This window comes from Diceros bicornis, chromosome 6 (genome assembly GCF_020826845.1).
Source record: "Diceros bicornis minor isolate mBicDic1 chromosome 6, mDicBic1.mat.cur, whole genome shotgun sequence".
Lineage (NCBI taxonomy): Eukaryota > Metazoa > Chordata > Mammalia > Perissodactyla > Rhinocerotidae > Diceros > Diceros bicornis.
In genome coordinates, this window is record NC_080745.1 from 84,361,490 (window position 1) to 84,380,868 (window position 19,379).

The 19,379-nt window shown below is 36.2% G+C and overlaps 1 protein-coding gene across 7 annotated transcripts in view; it reads right to left on the bottom strand.

The window, feature by feature from the left end:
* ATE1 (arginyltransferase 1) overlaps positions 1-19,379 on the bottom strand; it is a 174,385-nt gene that overhangs the window by 152,573 nt on the left and 2,433 nt on the right. For 3 of the 7 annotated variants that reach the window (XM_058544157.1, XM_058544154.1, XM_058544162.1), the window contains exons 2-8: positions 18,803-18,866; positions 15,892-15,954; positions 11,590-11,693; positions 9,601-9,855; positions 4,401-4,630; positions 2,400-2,528; positions 1,346-1,474 (exon numbers count right to left, since the gene is read on the bottom strand). In XM_058544157.1, coding sequence (XP_058400140.1) covers positions 1,346-1,474; positions 2,400-2,528; positions 4,401-4,630; positions 9,601-9,855; positions 11,590-11,693; positions 15,892-15,954; positions 18,803-18,866 — 974 coding nt within the window. The remainder of the gene's footprint in view (positions 1-1,345; positions 1,475-2,399; positions 2,529-4,400; positions 4,631-9,600; positions 9,856-11,589; positions 11,694-15,891; positions 15,955-18,802; positions 18,867-19,379) is intronic. The other 4 variants (XM_058544160.1, XM_058544158.1, XM_058544161.1 and 1 more) reach the window with 2 other exon arrangements.

Sequence of the window (19,379 nt, forward strand, 5' to 3'; positions counted from 1 at the left end):
AATGCCCTTCTCCCTTTTTGGCCGGACAAACACTCACCTTTTCAGACTTGGCTCAGATGTCACCTCCTTCAGAAAAACCTCCCTAACCTCCTGCCCCACACTTAGATGGCTTTCCGTACTAATCCAATAGCTAACTCCAACAGCACTGGAATTGCACACCCATCTGTCTCCCCAGTTAGACCATGAATGCCCATAGCAATGAACTAAGTCTGCAGGAATAGATTCCATAGAGGCCTGAAGCCTAATGGGGGTGTGGCGGGGGAGTTCCTGGGAAAGTGATCTTTACTTCACCCAGCAAACATATTGGATCATGTCAGGGTGTTCTGGCCCAACTATTCATACCTGGTAAGCAGGCAGACACAAAGCCAGAATCTCCAGGGTAGCAGGAAGGAGTGATATTCAGAAACGAATAAGACTCCCTGAGAACATCAAAGGGAGTTTCTGGTACCTGGCAGAATCCTAGCTGTAAATGCTATCATCCACAGCTGCATGTCTTAATGGGAACTTACGGAAGTGCTTCTCAAATCGGAATGTGCTATGAATTGCCTGGAGACCTGGTTCAAAATGCAGATTCTGATATAGTAGGTCTGAGGTCGTGACTGAGATTCTGCATTCCAGAAGCTATTGGTCTGCAGACCACACTTTAACTAGCAAGGCTCTGGGAGACCTGGAAGTCAGCCCTCTCTCACGGAACATGCAGCCTTAACTCCTGCCTTATTGATCATCTCTTTTAAGCTAACACATTCTGTGTCATTAAAAAAATAAAAACAAACAAAAATCAAAACTTTAATTTTTCTGTATCTGTTGGCACCTTTCTTGCAACACATCACTGTCCCACTGTGACAACTATGCAATCTCTTGTTCATCTAAATATCTCCAGCCTGGAAAATCCATAAATGCTTGTTAAATGACGCTCTGTATAACCTGAACATATTTAATTCTTTCCCACTTGCTTCTTATTTAGATATGTTTGTTTATTGGTCCATCTTTCCCATTTGATCACCAACTCTTTGAAGACAGAGACTCCTCCCTTCATGGTGCAGCACACAGGCTGGCACAGGGCGAGCAGACATCAGTGATGTCTGCTGACTGAGTCCAATGACTGAACATATAAACACACTACATTCAGGTTCCTGGAGAGAACACTGAATAAGAACATATCCTTTTTTCTCAGGGATTTAAAATGCTCACATGTATGACTCGTTTTCACAAAAGTTCAGTAGTACACTCTGAAAGGATCATCAGCTCTACTTAACAGATAAGAAAATGGCATAAGAAAGTTATGTATTATGCTTCTTCATTGACAACCTCATCAACATAGGAAAGAACATTTAACAAAAGGTACCTCAGTCTTCCCACATTCATCAGGCGGATCCTGGTGTATGGCCATTTGATACTTGACATATAAAGAAAATGACTGGCTGAAGGACGACTTGAACTCTGGGTCCTCAAAGGAGACAGGCACTAACCTCACCTTCAGAGCAAGGAAAATACAAGCAAATGCTAGTGAAACATCTCCACCCGACGACATGCTTCTGAAGGTGAGGCTAGAGTAAGATCTCCGCAAATCCACTTCCAAAGCTCAGCACTGGGACTTCCCATGAAACAAATAAACCCTGGAATGGGCTGACTGGCTCAGAGCACAGAGTGCTAACTTTATACTAATACTCATGACAATTTTAAACGCAGAAGGACCAGGACAATTGATTTTTTTTTTATTTTGGTTTTTTCTCTATCTACCTATTGCACTTCTCTGCACACAATAGCGTCAATACTGTTGCTAATGGCAATGGCCACTACTTTTGTCACCTCTACTTATATTAAGCGTTTTAAGCTTTTCCCCTTCCAGATTTTTCTTGGGTAACTTGACTTATAAAATTACAAGCATATGAGAACTTCTATTAAAGCATTCTACTATGTGACTTTTCTAGCTCCACTCAGCTGTGTACGGGTAGTACACCAACAGAGTGATTTAGCTATTATAAACTCTCTCTAAACGTGACTTAAATGGGAATAAAGCATAATAACCATGTTGTGCAAAGTATGCCTACCATAAAAATATAGTTTTTTTTTGCTTTTTTCTCATAAATATCTTAACAGAGCTCTATTTATTACTAACTTTTAGATAAATGCATCTAAATATAGTGACTTTAAACAAAGATAATTCATTTTATGTGTTACTTTCCACATTGAAATTACACATGACTGGCACTTAACAAGGCACTAGGTAAAATCTGCACTTTCAGAATGTCCATTACTCCACAGTCCTATCTCTTTGCAGATATGCTGCAAATTGAATATGAATAAAATGTACCACAAATAAACCAAGAATTCACATAACGATATCAAATGGAGGGGAAAGTTCGATTGCACAGAAAAATTACACTTGGCCTGCTGACCTGGCTCACAGTTGGTTTATCAGGTGGGTCCTTGTGAATAACCATCTGGTAACGTTTATAGACCTGGTAAGACTCCTGAAATGTGGCTTTGAACTGAGAACTTGGTGGAGATGATCTCACCACCCTCACCTTCAGAAGGAGTTAAAAAACAATGTTCATTAATTCATTTACTTATTCTATGGAATATGCATTAACAGTTACTCCCACCAAAAAGAACCAAAAGTTTCAATACAAATATTAAAGCATAAACATATAATAATATTTTAACATTAAAATCAACCAGTTGATAAATAAAGAAAAAAAGTTATTTCTCCAACTTATTGACTCATTATGAAGGCAGAGGATCCCGTCTAAATTCTAAGACTAAGTTGTACGACTGAATTATGTAAGCCTGCCTCTATTATAAAGTGCAGAGTACTTCTGGCACTCAAGACACAAACACAAACACTCTTTAATTTTAGTTGTACGCAACTCACCTTCAGTAAATCAGCTGAACGACTAAAAATGTGAATATATTTTTGGATACTCTTTCACGCATTACTGCTGACTCTAAACTTACAACTTTTTCTATAAGGGTAAAAGACAACCCTCACAAAGTGTTCCTATTTCCTAGCATAGTTAAAAATGAAGACTCTAAAGTCAAATTTCCTTTACTCACATCTCAATGTCACCATCTTCGTCAAGTAAATAAACTAACCTCTCTGTGCCTTAGTTTCCTCATATGTAAAATGAAGATGAGTTAAAAATAGTAATTGCACACATAATGGCTAACATTTATTTTAATATTAATTATTTACTAACCAGTTAAAATGTGTTAGCAAAATAGAATAGTAAAACAGAAAATCAAATGCAATGTAATAAAAACCATCATTGGAAACTTTTCATGTATGCCATGAGAAGTAATTCTTCTGTGAAGAAAGAGTGACACCCAGTGGACAACAAATCTCTATCTACCTGGATATCATTACATTAAAAACGTAAAAGCTGCCTACTATAGAAGTGTTATGCTAGGTGTACCTGGTGCCCTGAATACATTACTATTTATGATCAAAAGATAAAAGACTCCTCATAAAATATTTTAAGTAGTGTGTTGAATTCTCTTTACAATTTAGGAAGGAGAAAGTCAATACCAAAATCAGAGTAGCCAAGGAATTATAATAGTCAAAGCTGTTAAAACTTATGTCTGATAATATATATTGTCCTAAGGTTTAGACAGTGTCAAAGTTAATTTTTAATATCAAGTCTTTAGTGATAAGTGATGTACTTAGATGATGATATTAAGCTATATATTCAAAGGTTGACCAGTTACTAATCAGGTATGAGAATATGATAAAATCATTATGGCTAATGTTTTAGAAAAAAAATTTATATCAAACTAATACTGAAAAATATAGACTTCATCTGGAATATAAATTAATTTGGGAAAAATAATAGGAATACTCTAAAAGTATTCATATTATACCTAAATTGGTTTGGGGGAATTAATAAGAGAGGATTATAGTAGTACAATTTAGTACTATTTAGTTAATTCCTAACAGCTGGCTTGCATATGTAACACCATCTGCTGCCCTGATCAAGATCAGAATATTAGGACGGATAAAACAGTGATTTGCCTAGTGTGATCTATTCTCTATCTAAACCAAAACTGCCAAAAATGAAATTTTAAATAGTATTTTTTCTTTTTCACTTTAACTAATAAATTTCAATCAAGGGATACAAAAAACCAGAGTACCTTACAAACATGCTAAAACTGGAATTGTTTTCACAACTTTAGCAGTCAAACTGCCTAAAGTATTTTTTTTAATCTTCAAAAAACTTGAGTTTCTCTCAAGTAGCAGTTAATTTAGTAAATACAAATGTTACTCCATCCCAGTTCACTTTAATTTCCCATTATTTAAACAGCAACACATCAACTGATTAGTATAACCCCAAACGAAAATATATAAGGTACTCAACAAAAAATGAAACAAACCAAAAAAAAAACACCACTCTCCAAAGTACCTCTAACTTGTGTGATGTATTCTCTGGTAAAGATTCAAAAATTAAATCTTCAAGTGATTTGGGTTGGTTGGATTTAGCCTTCGCTGGGAACAAAGATGGCGGTTCCCGTTGAACCTGGAAACCCTCAAGTTCTCCATCTGGGTTCTGCTGCATGAGTTTTAACCTTTTCCTTTCTTTCCGGATTTCCTTTGCTTTTCGACATGGAGGCTTACTCAAATCTGCCCCTTGGCCTAAAAAGAATTTCAAAATATTAGACCAATCACATTTGGCTCTAGAAATGTTTTTTTAAAAGTCTCAAAGATTCCACAGAATAAGTCCAAAGAGTTCTAACTGTTAGGTTAGCTTTGGGGTAGATGTTTCAGAGGATCCTGGTGTAGAGCCCCAAGTCGATCTTAAAATTCTACCTTAGAAGCAGGAACTGCCAGAGAAAGTAATAGTCACAGAACTTTTCAGACAGCTCTCATTGTTGAAAATCTCTATTTTTTTCAAATATTCATCTACTTCTCTGCTTTTCTAAGTAGAAAGAACATAATCAAATATCTTCTGCTTCAGGACACTGCTGTCTCCAGCCCATATTTCTGAGATATTTCTCTGAAAGCACTGGTGACATAGATATAAGCTTAGGAATTGGGTGTAAATGCGTACTGATCCCAGAACATACTGACGGGATTTTTATGGGAAAAAAATGTTTTTTAATGAAAAAATATGTTTGCTTAGTTGAAAGTATTTATGTCTCTCTCCATCTAATTGAGGAGTCTCTAGTTAATCAGAGTTTTATTTTAATTAAAGGAGCAAATATCAAACAGCCCTTTACAATATAAAAATGTTAACTATTACTATAAACCGTAAATTATAGTTAGTACCCTTTAAGCTAGTAAGTTATCGTCAAGGAATCCATCCTGAAAAATCATATGTGATAGAGGCAAATTACACAAATGAAAACCTCAAAATACTCTAAATGCCAAATTAAAGAATAATTATACAATTTTTAAAATAAGCAACAGACTATCATACAGTCATTAAAAATGCTTTAGAAATTTTAGAGGATTTGTCATTATACGATGTTAAAAAAATAATTCCAATTATGTATAAACATATACCTCAAAAATATTTAGCAAAAAGCCTAGAAAGAAATATACCACCACGTTAACAGTCACTTTACTTGGGTTTAGAAATAGAGACTTCTCTCTCTTTTTTTTTTTAGTGTCAAACATAACTTTGTAATTTTTTTTTAAAAAGCTATTAAAGAAATATGCTTTTTTTTAAGACGCTGAAATACAGTATTCACAAATTATATATAAGTCAGCAATGGATGGTTTATAAGACTAGCAAATTCAATTTTATAGAGAAGAAAATTAAGACCTAGAATGTTAAGGGACTTGCGGGAGACCAAGAGCTGGTCAAAACAAAACGAATTTGATGAGAAAATAATGTGTTCACTAATACAGAGACCATATTACAACTTCACTAACACTTTTGCCAACTAAAAACAGTCTACCTATAAAAAAGACTTTGAATACGTCTAATAACCAGGAAACAGAAGACTAATTCTATAATCAGTCATTACTCTATTGCCTTAGAGAATTCATTTTCTTCAGCCAGGAAATGTGTCTTCTCAAACTTGTTCTAGAGGCACAACAGCATATTGGTTAAGAGCACACACTCTAACATAGGCTGCCTGAGGTCAGCTCTGCCACTTAGTGAGATAACTTTGGGCAAGTTTCCCTGTCTGTACAAGAAAGATAATAACCAGTCCTACCTACGGAGCTCCTGTGAGGATTAAATGAGTTAACGCATGTGCAACTCATAAAACAGTACCTACCATTCAACTAGGGTTATTTATTATCATTAGCTATTATATGTATCACCAATACCTAAAATAATGTTTTACCTATATAGGCATTCCATAAATGGTAATAAGGAAAAAAATCCTGTGCTTTCCAAGTTACTCAAAATTATATTCCCTACTAAAGTTTTAAAATTATGAATAAATTATAAAACTAGAGTGAGCTGGAAACAACTTCTAAGTATTTTTATGAAAGACTACCTATGTCAACTTTACACCAATTAATTCATTGGACTAAGCAATTCTTATCATGGTTTTACTATACATTTATGTACTATCACATTATCAACTGCAATAGACAGCAAATTAGGGGATTTAATAAATTTAGAGGATATAATAAATCCCCAGATCAATAAATTTCTTCAGCAAAATGAAAACAGATCAACATAAAATCAGTAGACCATACCTACCCTGCATCCTCAGAGGTTCAAACCACTCAAGAAATCTAATTTAGTCTCAAGTGTTTTGAATAGAGTTCAACAGACCTGCATAATTTCTAATCAAATTCAAGGGAATATACTTTTATATTTTTTAAAATAAAGTGGAAACACAGGTTTCCCAAAAAAATCCAAAGATTCCTAGGTTTTAAAAGAATAGTTTCGCATTCTTAGTGAAAGATATGCTAAGGGAAAAAAAACTACACAAAATTGTTTAATGTTTCAGTAGTCATACTAGCAGAGGTAAGGTTAGTATTGTCATTCTAAAACTGTTGTGTAATGTGGGATAAAGCCAATGGGTAAGTGTGATATTCTCATGTAATTCTACCATCCCCAATGTCCTTGAGAACTATGTTTCTCGGTGTAGAAGAAAGAAGATACAAATGTAATGGAAACAAAAGGTAAAAATACTATAGCCCTGAATTTAAATCCAAAGTATCAATATGACCTCATGATCCCTTAAGTCTGTTCATTGAAAAGGCCTAGAAAACAATGACCAAGCCAGCAGCAATAATGGCCTCTAGTTTAGTTTGTGATCTCCAAATACCATTTCCCACTAAAAGGAACCAAGACTCCTTGGAGAAATGGCTGGACAAGATAATCCAGGAGCATCATGTCATACCAGACAGCAAGGAAGCTACCAAGACTACTACAATTCTATCAAAAAGACTCAGAAGCCAACTTAGAGAAGCTCCCATAGGAGCAAAGAATTATAACAGCAAATGTGTTTAGATCCATGAGTTCACAATGATACCAAAGGAAAAAAAAATGAATTGGTCACTGTTAGAAGATGTTATTTTGAAGAATGGAAAATAAAATCTAAGAATCAAGAATTTATCCTGCTTTTGCTATGAGTTCTTAAGGGAAACAAATAGACAAGGGGAAGGTTCTCTTTACAGAAGTATTCCAGCCAATGAACGATAGAAAATCTCACGGATCAACGGATTTAGGCATTGAGCATTCATGGCTACTGGCACTAACAAAAAGAGAGCCACCAGATTTTATGTGTCCACTGAAAGAACACTCCACCACCCAAGAAGTAACCTTACCTATCCTCAAATAACTAATTTGAACCCAAATCTGATTAAGACTTGCCCCCCCTCCAAAATGCAAAAAAACCAATTTAATCCTGAATCTGACCAAGGCTCTAGATCAACTATCAACTTACAGGCAGGCAGAAAACAGGTTAGTTTAGCATTGCAGATGTTATGGGTCAAACAGAAAGAGTAAGACCAACAACTCAGAACAAACAACCCAGTTTCTTCACCAAAATAAACTGTAAATAAAAAAGGTGGGAGCGATGAAAGGGGAACCTATAAATCTAAAGAAATTTTTTCAATATATTGACCAATTGCAGTATGTGGACACTATTTGGATCCCGATGCAAACACATGTTTAAAAGCTGGAAATTTAAACACCTAATATTCAGTAACATTAAGGAATTTTATTTAGATATAATAATGGTATTGTGAATATGTTTTTTAAAGTTCTTATCTTTTAGAGATGCATTCTGAAACACAGGATGATATAATGTCTGGAATTAGCTTCAGGATAACACTGGAAGAGGGAAACTAGATATGAGTATAGAAGAAACGACAGTGGCTATCATGAGTCAATAACTGTTTCAAACTGAAGGCAGGGTACATAGAAGTTCATTATAATATTCAGTCTACATTTGTCTATGTTTGAAATTCTCCAAAATGAGAATTTAAAAAAGGTTTTTTAAATTTGATAAAAGCTAAGTAATTTTTATAATAAAATATAAAAATAATAAAAGAACTGACTCTATAGCCCAAGAGAGTAAGAGTTGAAAGAAATTATCTAAATCATTCAAAATATTTTATTGGACTATCCTTATTAATTAGGATGAAATCTCAAACCAACATCAATTTAAATGCCATGAAAGCTCTACGCAAAAAAACCTATTCAATAAAAATGCAAACAGAAAGTTTTCTGTGCTTTAACATATGTAACATAATTTAGACAAGAAAACTAGAAAACTAAAATAATTTTGTACTAAAAATCTCCCTTGGGATCATTTTGTATAAATAAACATAAGAACAAATCCAAGAACTGAAGCATAAGAACCATCCAAATTGACATTTTATGAAACAATTTTAAAAGAATCACACATACATATATAATAAACCCATTTAAGACTGGATAAATTTTTTAAACCTAATTCTTTTATAAGTGAAAAGAGAGAAAAAAATCTTACCTTATTCAAGGTGAAGTTAAATATCAAAATCTGGAATTTTTTTTCTTTTTGGTAAGGAAGATTGGCCCTGAGCTAACATCTATGCCAACCTTCCTCTATTTTGTATATGGGATGCCACCACAGCATGGTTTGACGAGTGGTGCGTAAGTCCACACCCAGGATCCGAACCCGCGAACCCCGGGCCACCAAAGCAGAGCTTGCAAACCTAACCACTATGCCACTGGGCCGGCCCCAAAATCTGGAAATTTTTAAACTAAAATTCATTATGACTACAGAAAGAAATCTAATGATAAACTAAAAAATTTTACAACATCTGTATTCTGGACATAATATCTAAAATTTATCTCCTTTAACACCAAAATAAAAATGTTTAGCACCACACCCTTTCACTGACAAAAATTTGATTCTCAAACTTCTACGGCCCTAAGGTAGTAAGAAGAAATGGAACTCTTAAAATGTCTGTATTGGGGGATACTAAGGCTATCATTTCAGGCTTTTTAAATATAGAAATTTAAAAAAGACATGATTTGCCCATCTAAATCCAGGTAATAATAAGTTGTACAAAACAGGGACCTATTTTACAGATTTCATAAGTAATTCATTTTTTAGCTGATGAGAGGGCCCCGGGCTTACAATGTCTCAAGCACAGAGAAAATCATTTAATATGACTTTAATATGGCCTGATAACAAACTCACTACCTGGCTTAGGAACTGCATGCACTTTAACTGAATGTGATGGTTCACCAGAGCCCAACTTCTTTTCTATTTCTCGCGACTGAATTAATTCATTAGATTCTTCTTTCTTTGAGCTTTTTCCTTTCTTCTTCTCTTCACTCTCTAAGCTCTCTTTGAGGTCATCACTGAGCGTTTTAAGGTCACACTGTATATCCAATTTATTTATTAACGCAAAGTCACCAGCAACGGCATCCTCCACGGTAGGCTCCATGGGCTCATCTACAAATCAGAAGAAATCAAAGTCTATCAGCCAGGCCACCTGACACAGTTAAGATACATAAAGGAAAAAAATGCCCCTTGTATCCAGTGTAGCAGAGACTACTGTGTGTCCACCAAATCCATTCTCCTGTCTTCCAAAGTCACAGAGCTTCAACTAAGACTGTGGCCTCCAAGCAACGGAATGCACTGCCAGTCCCTTTGCCAGTTGTGATCAATCTCCCGCCAATGAAACATAACCAAACTGATAGGTCCAATTTCGTCTCTCTTGTTTTAAAGGAAATTTGTGACCCTGAACTTCCACCCTTTCCCCTCCCCACCGGCTGGATTAGTAAAAACCAGAGTGACCTTGGAAATCACATGTTGAAGAGAGTCCCAGAATGGCCGGGGGAGAGCAGAGCTGCAGCCCCACGTGGAGCACCTACACTGGACTGTTATATGAGGAAAGAAACAGACTTCTATCATGTTTTAGTCATTGCATTTTGGTGTCTCTTTGTTACAGATGTTTTGCCTTTGACCCTAATGAGTACATCACTCCTATGAATTCAGTTGCAGACATAAATTATTCGGAAGACTATAACAAGTCAAATAAAGAACCAAAAGTAAAAGCTACATAAAAAGACAGGCAACCGTCAATTTACAAATGGACAGCATCCTCAAAGCTTATCTGAATATTAATTTTTAAAACTCAGAACATGATTCCTGGCCACACAAAAAAATTTTATATTGACTAACCAACAAAATCTATTTGACCTTTAAGATTATGCACTGACAATACTAATCAGAGCTGCACAAAAATTCTGATGTTCCCAATGCTCCAACTGCCCCTGAACCTACGACCCTGAGCCTCTGCCCTCTTTGTTGTCCCCAGTTCTGCCAAGTCTGCTCCAAGCTGTCTTGAATCCTGGTCTGTTAAGGACAGTGAATGAGGGCAAAGAACTTACTGTCTCCAGTGCTTAAAACAGAGACTGGGACATTGTAGGCCCTCAAAACATACTTAGGGAATGAATTAACAAGCTAAGACTGGTGGGAGGCTCCTAGGATTAGGCATTTCCTATGGCAGAAGTGAGAGAGAGCTCTAAGAATGGGTGGCATTCCCAATTCTTATGCTCATGTATTAGGCACTGCCTATAGGAAAACTTAAGAAAAAACAAAGTAAAAATACTGAAAAAGCGAAGTATCTATAACCAAATTAAATGTGACTATCATTTAGGAAATTCACTCATAATCCAAAATTTATCAGACAAATAAGAAATAGAATTTCAGGCAACATAATTTACTGAAGTAAGACTTACTCAAATACAGAAAATCTGAGCTTTACTCAGCATTAAAAGTGATTGTACAATCTTATGTAGGCTGCACATAAGCATCTGTTTCTCCAGAGATTATACCACTTTCTATTTACTTCATAAGGATATTATTAAGATCAAATAAGATAAGAGCATTGTGAAAACTAAAATTTCAATAAACTCCAAGAAATCACAACATCTTTAAAATGGTCCTCAATCTTCTTCCCAAGCAAGCTTTTCCCTGGCATATATTCTCCATATCCTTGACTTGGGGGCCCGTGTAACAGTAACAGCAGTGTTAACAGCAATCATCACCATCATAGTAACAGTACCTGATGTAGTAAGGACCCCTTCCCCCACATAACTTAAGAAATCATTGAAAGTGAGAACCTTGGAAAGATAGATCAAATTTAAAGGAAATAGTTTTCAGACCCCCATCTCATCTTACCCTCACAATGTCCTTGGGAAATTTCCCCTTTAGCGAGAAATTTCAACATTTTTTTCAAAACCTTCTTGTGAGATTTTGATGGCTGAAACTGTAAAGGTCGACACCTAGGAAAGCAAAATAAATATTTAAAAAGTAAACTCAAACTTTGAAGAAATAAAACCTAAACTTACTAAAATACTATTTAGTACAATGAGGCAAAGCTCACACCTGGGATTTCTGGGTAAAGACGGGGCTTAATGTAGCCTCTAATTCCACCCCAAAGCTCACTAAAATTACACTTAAGGGATTAGAAAAAAACAAAAACACACAAACCATTAGGAAAAATAGAATAGCAGAAATGTTAGAAGCTAGAAAGCAGATGTACAAGTGGTAACTGACTTAGCAGACCAACCAAAGAAAGTTGAACCCTAAGCCTATGGTGAGAAAAGCCAAGAAGATAGCCAATTTTCTCTACATTACCCCTAAGAGTCTTAGCGATTGGCGATAGCTGATACCTGGGGAGATATGAGTGAAGGTGGGTCTGAAAACAGGAAGATCCCCTGAAAGTCTGTTTTGAAAGTACCTGGGTGCCAGATGCCTCCCCAGTGCTGCACAGATGACTCCCCACGCAACCCAGCAGAAAAATGCAAACTTTTAGGAAAGAGTAAAAAATAGAGCCTCTTACATGAGGGATACAGGCACATCCGAAAGCAACAGAAATGTAGTGCAAACAGGAAGATTAAATGAAAGTCTACATACTGAATATTGAGACCCCCAACCCACTTCCCCAACCCATCCCCAAAACACCAGCAGATGATATTGTCTCTCCAGAATGTGATCAGACATAAAAATACTGCCATCAGAGATTCCCCAACAGAATAGCCTAGCCAGATAACCCCACTCAAAGCCCACAGTAAACAAGACCTGCCCGGTACACATAATTTCCAAAGGGACACTGGAAAGTGGAATCACCTGACACTTGAAGAGGGCCTCTACTACAAAGATAGGTGCCGAAAACACTAGAGAAAGTAACTTGGAGGATATCAAGCATGCAGGAAGGAGAGAACCTAATAAAATAAAAATAAAATTATCCTCAGAGAACTCTCTTATTTCTCTGAAGCCATTACAGCCATACAACAATAGGATGTTACAAAAGAAAAGAGCCCAAGAACAAAAAGACCTATCAGAAGTAAAAATATAATAAAAGAAATAAAAAATTAATTAGAATACTTGGAAAATAAAGTTGAAGAAATCTCCCAAAAGATTCAGCAAAAAGAGATGGAAAACTGAAGAGAAAAGAAAAAATTAGAGGACCAGTCTAAAATGTCCAATATCTGAATAAAGGCATTATAGGAGGAGAGAAGAAAGAAAACGGAGAGGAGAAGATCAACAAAATAACACAAAAAATTTCCCTGAACTGAAGAATATGATCGGAAGAGCTCCCAGACAAGAAGGGCCCCTCAAGTCTGTATGCAATGGATGAAAACAGACACCCCACCAAACATATTATGAAATATCAGAACACTAAGGACAAAAAAGCTTCCAAAGAGAAAAAACACATTTCAGACAACAGAACTAGAATCAGAATGCCACTGGACTTCTCAATAGCAATAAGACAACACTGGAGCAAAGCCTTCAAAATTCTAAAGGAAAATTATTTCCAATCTATACTTCTATACTCAGTCAAACTATTAGCTAAGTTTGAGCAGTGAATTAAAACATTTTCAGACACACGAAGTCTCAAAAAATTGACCTCTCATGTACCTTTTCTTAGGAAGCTATCAGAAGATGTGCTTCACTAAAATGAGGGAATAATCCAAGAAAGAGGGCAAAGGAGACAGGAGACGGGATCCAACTTGAGAGCCAAAGAAAATCCCCAAGATGACAGCAAAAAGAGATCCCAGGATGACAGTGATGCATCAGGTGTAGAGGCAACCTATCCAGATCAGAGCAAGTCAGAAGACTCCACAAGAGATTTTCATCAAGATGATAAAAGTAGTAAGAGTATCTGAAGCATCTAAACATACCAAGAGAAAATTTACGCAGCTGGGGGAAGGTCTCTAAATAAAGTGGTGATAGGTACATAGAAGACTTTGCAAACAAAAAAGACAACTATCAACTCCAGGGAAAGCAAAAACTTATTCAGAAAAGAAAAAGTAATCATAGCTTCACAACATGACTCAATTGTGAAGCATATTTACATGGTCATAACGATGCAACTACATCGATCCAAAATAACAATACTTCTAAGTTGTAAAGTTAAGGATGAAGACAAAAAGGGACATGAATGTGATGGGGGACCAGGAGAGAAACAAAGTTAAATCCTTATCTTTCAAAGAGAGAAGCCCAGAGATAATGGAGAAAACAAACAAACAAACAAAGGATTATAATAATATAAGTGTGTTACTTAGGGAGATGAAAAAGCAAAAGAATCAGTTAAAAGATTTGAAAGTGACTGCATTGGGAAACAGGAAATGGGACAGGGGTGGGGGGTGGGTTCCGGAGACGGCTATTTTGCAAAATAAGCTTTACAGAACTCTTTGATTCTTTAAATTATTAGCATATATAATTCTATATAAAACTAAAAACTAAAAAAAAAAAAAATTCATAGCCAGGGAAGGTCATCCTCAGTTATACTCACGTACTGGGCAGCCCCTAATATCTGCCTAACAAGAAGCTCAACTATAGGCTATATCTGCCTTGCTTTTACATGAGGTCTCATTATAACTCCTGCAGTAAACAAAGTGAAATAACCAAGAGAGTAAATATGTAGAATGTCTCCCTAAGATCAATATAAATAATGAAGTTGTCTAAAGAATAACAATTCAGGAAATATTTGATTCCATACAAAATTTTAAAATGCAAAAAAATCACATTTTATAATTACTTTGTTTTGCAATATTAATTGAATCCCTTTTCATCAAAGCAATATACCTGGAACAGTGCTTTGCATGTGACAGCTACCCAATAAATTATAGATGCTTTACCTTTTTCTTTAACGCACTGAAACTTGTCTTTTCTGATTAGAGATTCTCAAGGTTCAGGCTAATCAACTTCAGACTTATTTGAACAGAATCCTGGCCATAATCCAACAATCAATAGTTATCTGGAGGAAAATGACTTCTTCCTTTGAACACGTCACCACTTCATAACCACTAAAGCCGAAAGAGGACAGCACAGCTACTCTGTCATTTTATTCTTTGTACATAATAAATGAGATGGTGTCAGCAAACCAGAGCCCCATCTTTTCTCCTTACTGTCCCAGTCTTATGACCAGTTAGATAAGAGAAAAGATTCTTAACCAGGAATCAGGGCAACTTTGGGAGTCTATGATCATTCTAAAATTAATATGTAGAATGTTACATATTTTTGGCTACATGCCCCTCCCCTTGTTGTTTTGTTTTGTTGCAGAGGGAGGGTCTATAACGTTTACCAAATTCTCAAAACAGTCTACAACCCAAAAGCAAGTTAAGGGTGACTAAGGGAGATAGTTGTGAGGACCAGCCAAAAAGAGATGGATACAACTGCGTGTGTTTTTTCATCTAGAGTATATACACATTGAAACTGTAGACAAACGCTTCACAATGTTAATTTCCTTATTTTCTACCAGAAGAAGGGGAAGGGGAGGAAGAGGAGGATAACGGGGGTGGGAGGAGTTAGGGGGGTGGGTGGGAGGACAATGAGGGGGAAGAGGAAGACAATGAGGGAGAGAAGGAGAACCTTTATAATCAAAGAAGGAGGGAAAATCCTTCCATGTTAGGGTGGGGTGAGGGGGACACAAGGGAAACCCAAGAGATTATGAAAAATTAAGCAAACACTACGTAGGAAAACAGACATTTTAGTGTAAATTTTCCAATGAAGAAAACTGGCCTCTGAATATATGTGGCCAATTAAGTGTCAGCCGTCCTCCTCCTCCTATAGGATCTTATAGCATTGTTTGAATGTAAGCACTGTGTCAAGTAACACACTAGAATGGGGAAAGCCCTAAGCTAACACCTATAAAACTTTGATATCTAAAAGTAATTTGAGTATTTTCCAATATCTTCCCAATATTTCATGGTATCATTGACTAGACTGCTAAATAAAAAGGGTATTTTTTCATATCATTATTTCTATCCAAACCAATTAAACATTATTACAAGCTATTGATCAACAAGTGAACATAGCATCAGTATGTAGAAAAGACATAACTCATTTGCTTTTCCTTATAAAAAATGTTGACCTAGAATAAAAATAAACATTTAAAAAAAGCAAGTTTCTACTAAAAAATTATACACAATCTTCATATTATAGATCCTCTTTCTATTAATCAAAAATTCTTACCGTATTGTGTACTGAGGACAACATGTTTGATTCATGACAGGTTTGTACACATATTTCCCGCTTCTAAAATTATAAAATAGTTTTGTTAATTTCTTACACATTTCTCACATGTCCCAAAGTAGAGTAGTACAGGAGCACAAAATTAATTAGGGTAAAAATCTAATCAATAATGTAATAACGCATTTAGGTTTAGTTACTCGTCATAAGCTAAGTAATCTTGCAAGGTGGGTGTACCAAGGACCAGAGCCCAGCTTTTGCTCTCCTAAACCTTTATGTACGAACTCCAAGGTGAATCATCTCAATTACCTTCCCATCAGCATCCATAACTACTTCCATGCCTCAACCTAGCACCAATCCTCAATACCACAATGACAATCAGGGAAAAATGCCCCAGATGCTGTGGGACTAACGTTTGCTGCTGCCTAGACATTCACACTTGTGGTTCCATGTACACCAGCACAAAGTACCCCAAAACTAACTTGATCCTTTCCAATGCTTTCTGGATCTCAGTTAATGGCAGAACCATGACATTATGGGCTGAATTTTGTACCCCCAAAATTCATATGTTGAAGCCCTAATCCCTAGTACCTCAGGATGTGACTGTATCTGGAACTAAGGCGTTTAAAGAGGTGATTAAGTTAAAATGAAGCTGTTGAGCCCTAATCCAATCTGACGGGTGTCCTTATAAGAAAAGGAAATTGGACACACAAGGAGACACTGGGCACTAGGGATATGCACACAAAGGGAAAGGACCACATAAGGACGCAGTGAGAAGGCAGCCACGTGCAAGCCAAGGAGAGAGGCCTCAGAAGAAACCAAAGCTGCCAACACCTTGATTTTGGACTTCCAGCCTCCAACCTGTAAGAAAATACATTTCTGTTGTTTAAGCCACCCAATCTGTGGCATTTCATGGCACCCGAGCAAACACACACGGCTTCAGTTCCCAAGCCAGAAACCTGGAAGTCATCTCAAGACTTCTCTCTCTAATGCACCTCTATATCCTGTCAGTAAGCTTTCTACTTCTAAAATGTATCTTAAATCTGGCCCCTCCCGTCTATCTCCTAATCTACCACCACCGCTTCTGACGATGACAGCAGCCTTCACCATCTCACATCCGGACACTGCAATAATCTCTGGAACTAGGCTTCCTGCCTCCAGGATCACCCCCTCAAATACCTCTCTGCTGCCTGAATGATCATTTCAAAAACACAAATTCCATCACATTTCTCTCTGACATAGAAGCCTTTAACAGCTCTCCTCTACCTTTAAAAAACAAAAGTTCCTTATCATGGCATACAAAGTCCTTCAACATCTCATCTACCTTTTGGGCCTCATTAAGTTCAAGGAAAGTTGTGAAGATTCGTTTGCTGTGCTCAATCCCATGTCTTTTGGGGAGTATTGGCACAGGGTACTCAACATTGCTTGTATTTATGTAAGGAACTTTACCTAATAGTTACTTTAAAATCATCTACATAAAAATAACTACCAAAAAAACCTTAGCCATCAAAGGCAATGTGTGAATCTTAATGGAATCCTGATTCAAATAAACCAACTGTAAAAAAAAAAAAAAAAAAAAAAAAAAAGAGAGAGATTGGGGCAGGCCCAGTGGCATAGTGGTAAAGTTCGTGCGTTCCACGTCCCACACCGAAGAACTAGACGGACCTGCAATGAGGATATACATCTATGTACTGGGGCTTTGGGGAGAAAAAAGAAAAAGAGGAAGATTGGCAACAGATGTTAGCTCAGGGACAATCTTCCTCGAAAAAAAAAAAACAGATCTTAAAAAAAAAAAAGACATTTTTGAGACAAACAGAAAATCTAATCAAAACTAGGTAACAAGTGACATCAAAATATTATTATTAGAGGGTGGCCAGGTGGCACAAGCAGTTAAGTGCACGCGCTCTGCTGTGGCAGCCCGGGGTTCACAGGTTCGGATCCCGGGTGCACACCGACACACCGCTTGTCTAGCCATGCTGTGGTGGCATCTCGTATAAAGTAGAGGAAGATGGGATGGATGTTAGCCCAGGGCCAGTCTTCCTCAGCAAAAAAAGAGGAGGATTGGCAGATGTTAGCTCAGGGCCAATCTTCCTCACAAATATATATATATATATATATACAAAATTATTGATTTTGTAAAGTACGATAATGGTATTATGGATATGTTAAAAAGTAAAAAAGAATCCTTCTCTCTCAGAAACACATACTTTTTATAGGTATACCGACATGACATCTGAAATCTGCTTTAAATTATTTTGCGGGGAGAGAAGAAGAAGAGTATCTTAGTCTGTTCAGGCTGCTATAACAAAATGCCATAGCCTAAGTGGCTTATAAACAACAGACATTTATTTCTCATAGTTCTGGAGGCTGAGAAGTCCAAATCTGCCAAGGTGTTGGCAGATTTGGTGTCTGGTGAAGACAAGCTTCCTGATTCATCTTTTTGTTGTATCCTCACGTGGCAAAAGTAGCAAGGGAGTTCTCTGTGGTCTCGTTTAAAGGGCACTAATCCCATTCACGAAGATTCCATCTTCAAGACAAAAGGCCCCCCCTCCAAATATCAGCACACTGGGAGTCAGGATTTAACATACGAACTTCAGGGGGACACAACATTCAGTCCAGCACAGGGAACAAGGAGAATTGATGAAACAAGACTGGCAAAATGTTAACAACCACTGAAGCTTGGTGATAGGTACATGAAGTTCATTATAATGTACTCTCTCTGTTTGTGTATATTTGAAGTTTTCCTAATAAACATCTTTAAAAGAAGAAAGAACAAAATCACTATACCAAAGAATAAAAAATTTCTTAAACCTCTTTCCAAGAACAGGAAAACATTTTAAAGGCAAATAATCTTTTTCCATTATAAGAATCATCTGAGTAATAAGAGAAGTGCTTTTCTAGTAAAGAGCTTTACCTTCGCCATCCTCGGTCTATAAGATCCTGATAATCCTGTACTGTCATGGAATGTGCCCACATGCCTAAAAAAATAAGTGGCACGTTAATTACAGCAGGTTAAACTTTTTACTTTTTTTAATGCAAAGCATTATTTTTTAAATGTATTTAAATTTTGCCTTAATATTTTTTATATAATAATATATATTTATATATAATAATTTTTTTGCCTTAATATTAAGCCAAAAACATTTAGCACACCTTGGAGAAATGAAAGTTTGCACATATTTCATTACTTGTTAGTTTCACATAATACACAACACAAATGAAAAATACATTTATCTTAATTTAAAAAACCAAACACATCAAAGTGATTACATTTAATTCAGGATTAGTCAACAGTCTCTACGACACCATAAATTTAGGTCCTTGCGGCAATTAGATTACATTGCATCTTTAAGCCATAATAATATCTCCAATAATTTAATAAGTTAGTCCCTTCCAAAGAATTAGAAAGCAAACGTTTTCCTGTGCATATAAATTCTCTTGATTTTTATATATGTTTAACAGTAGTCTTGAAATTGAAAATAGGACAAAAG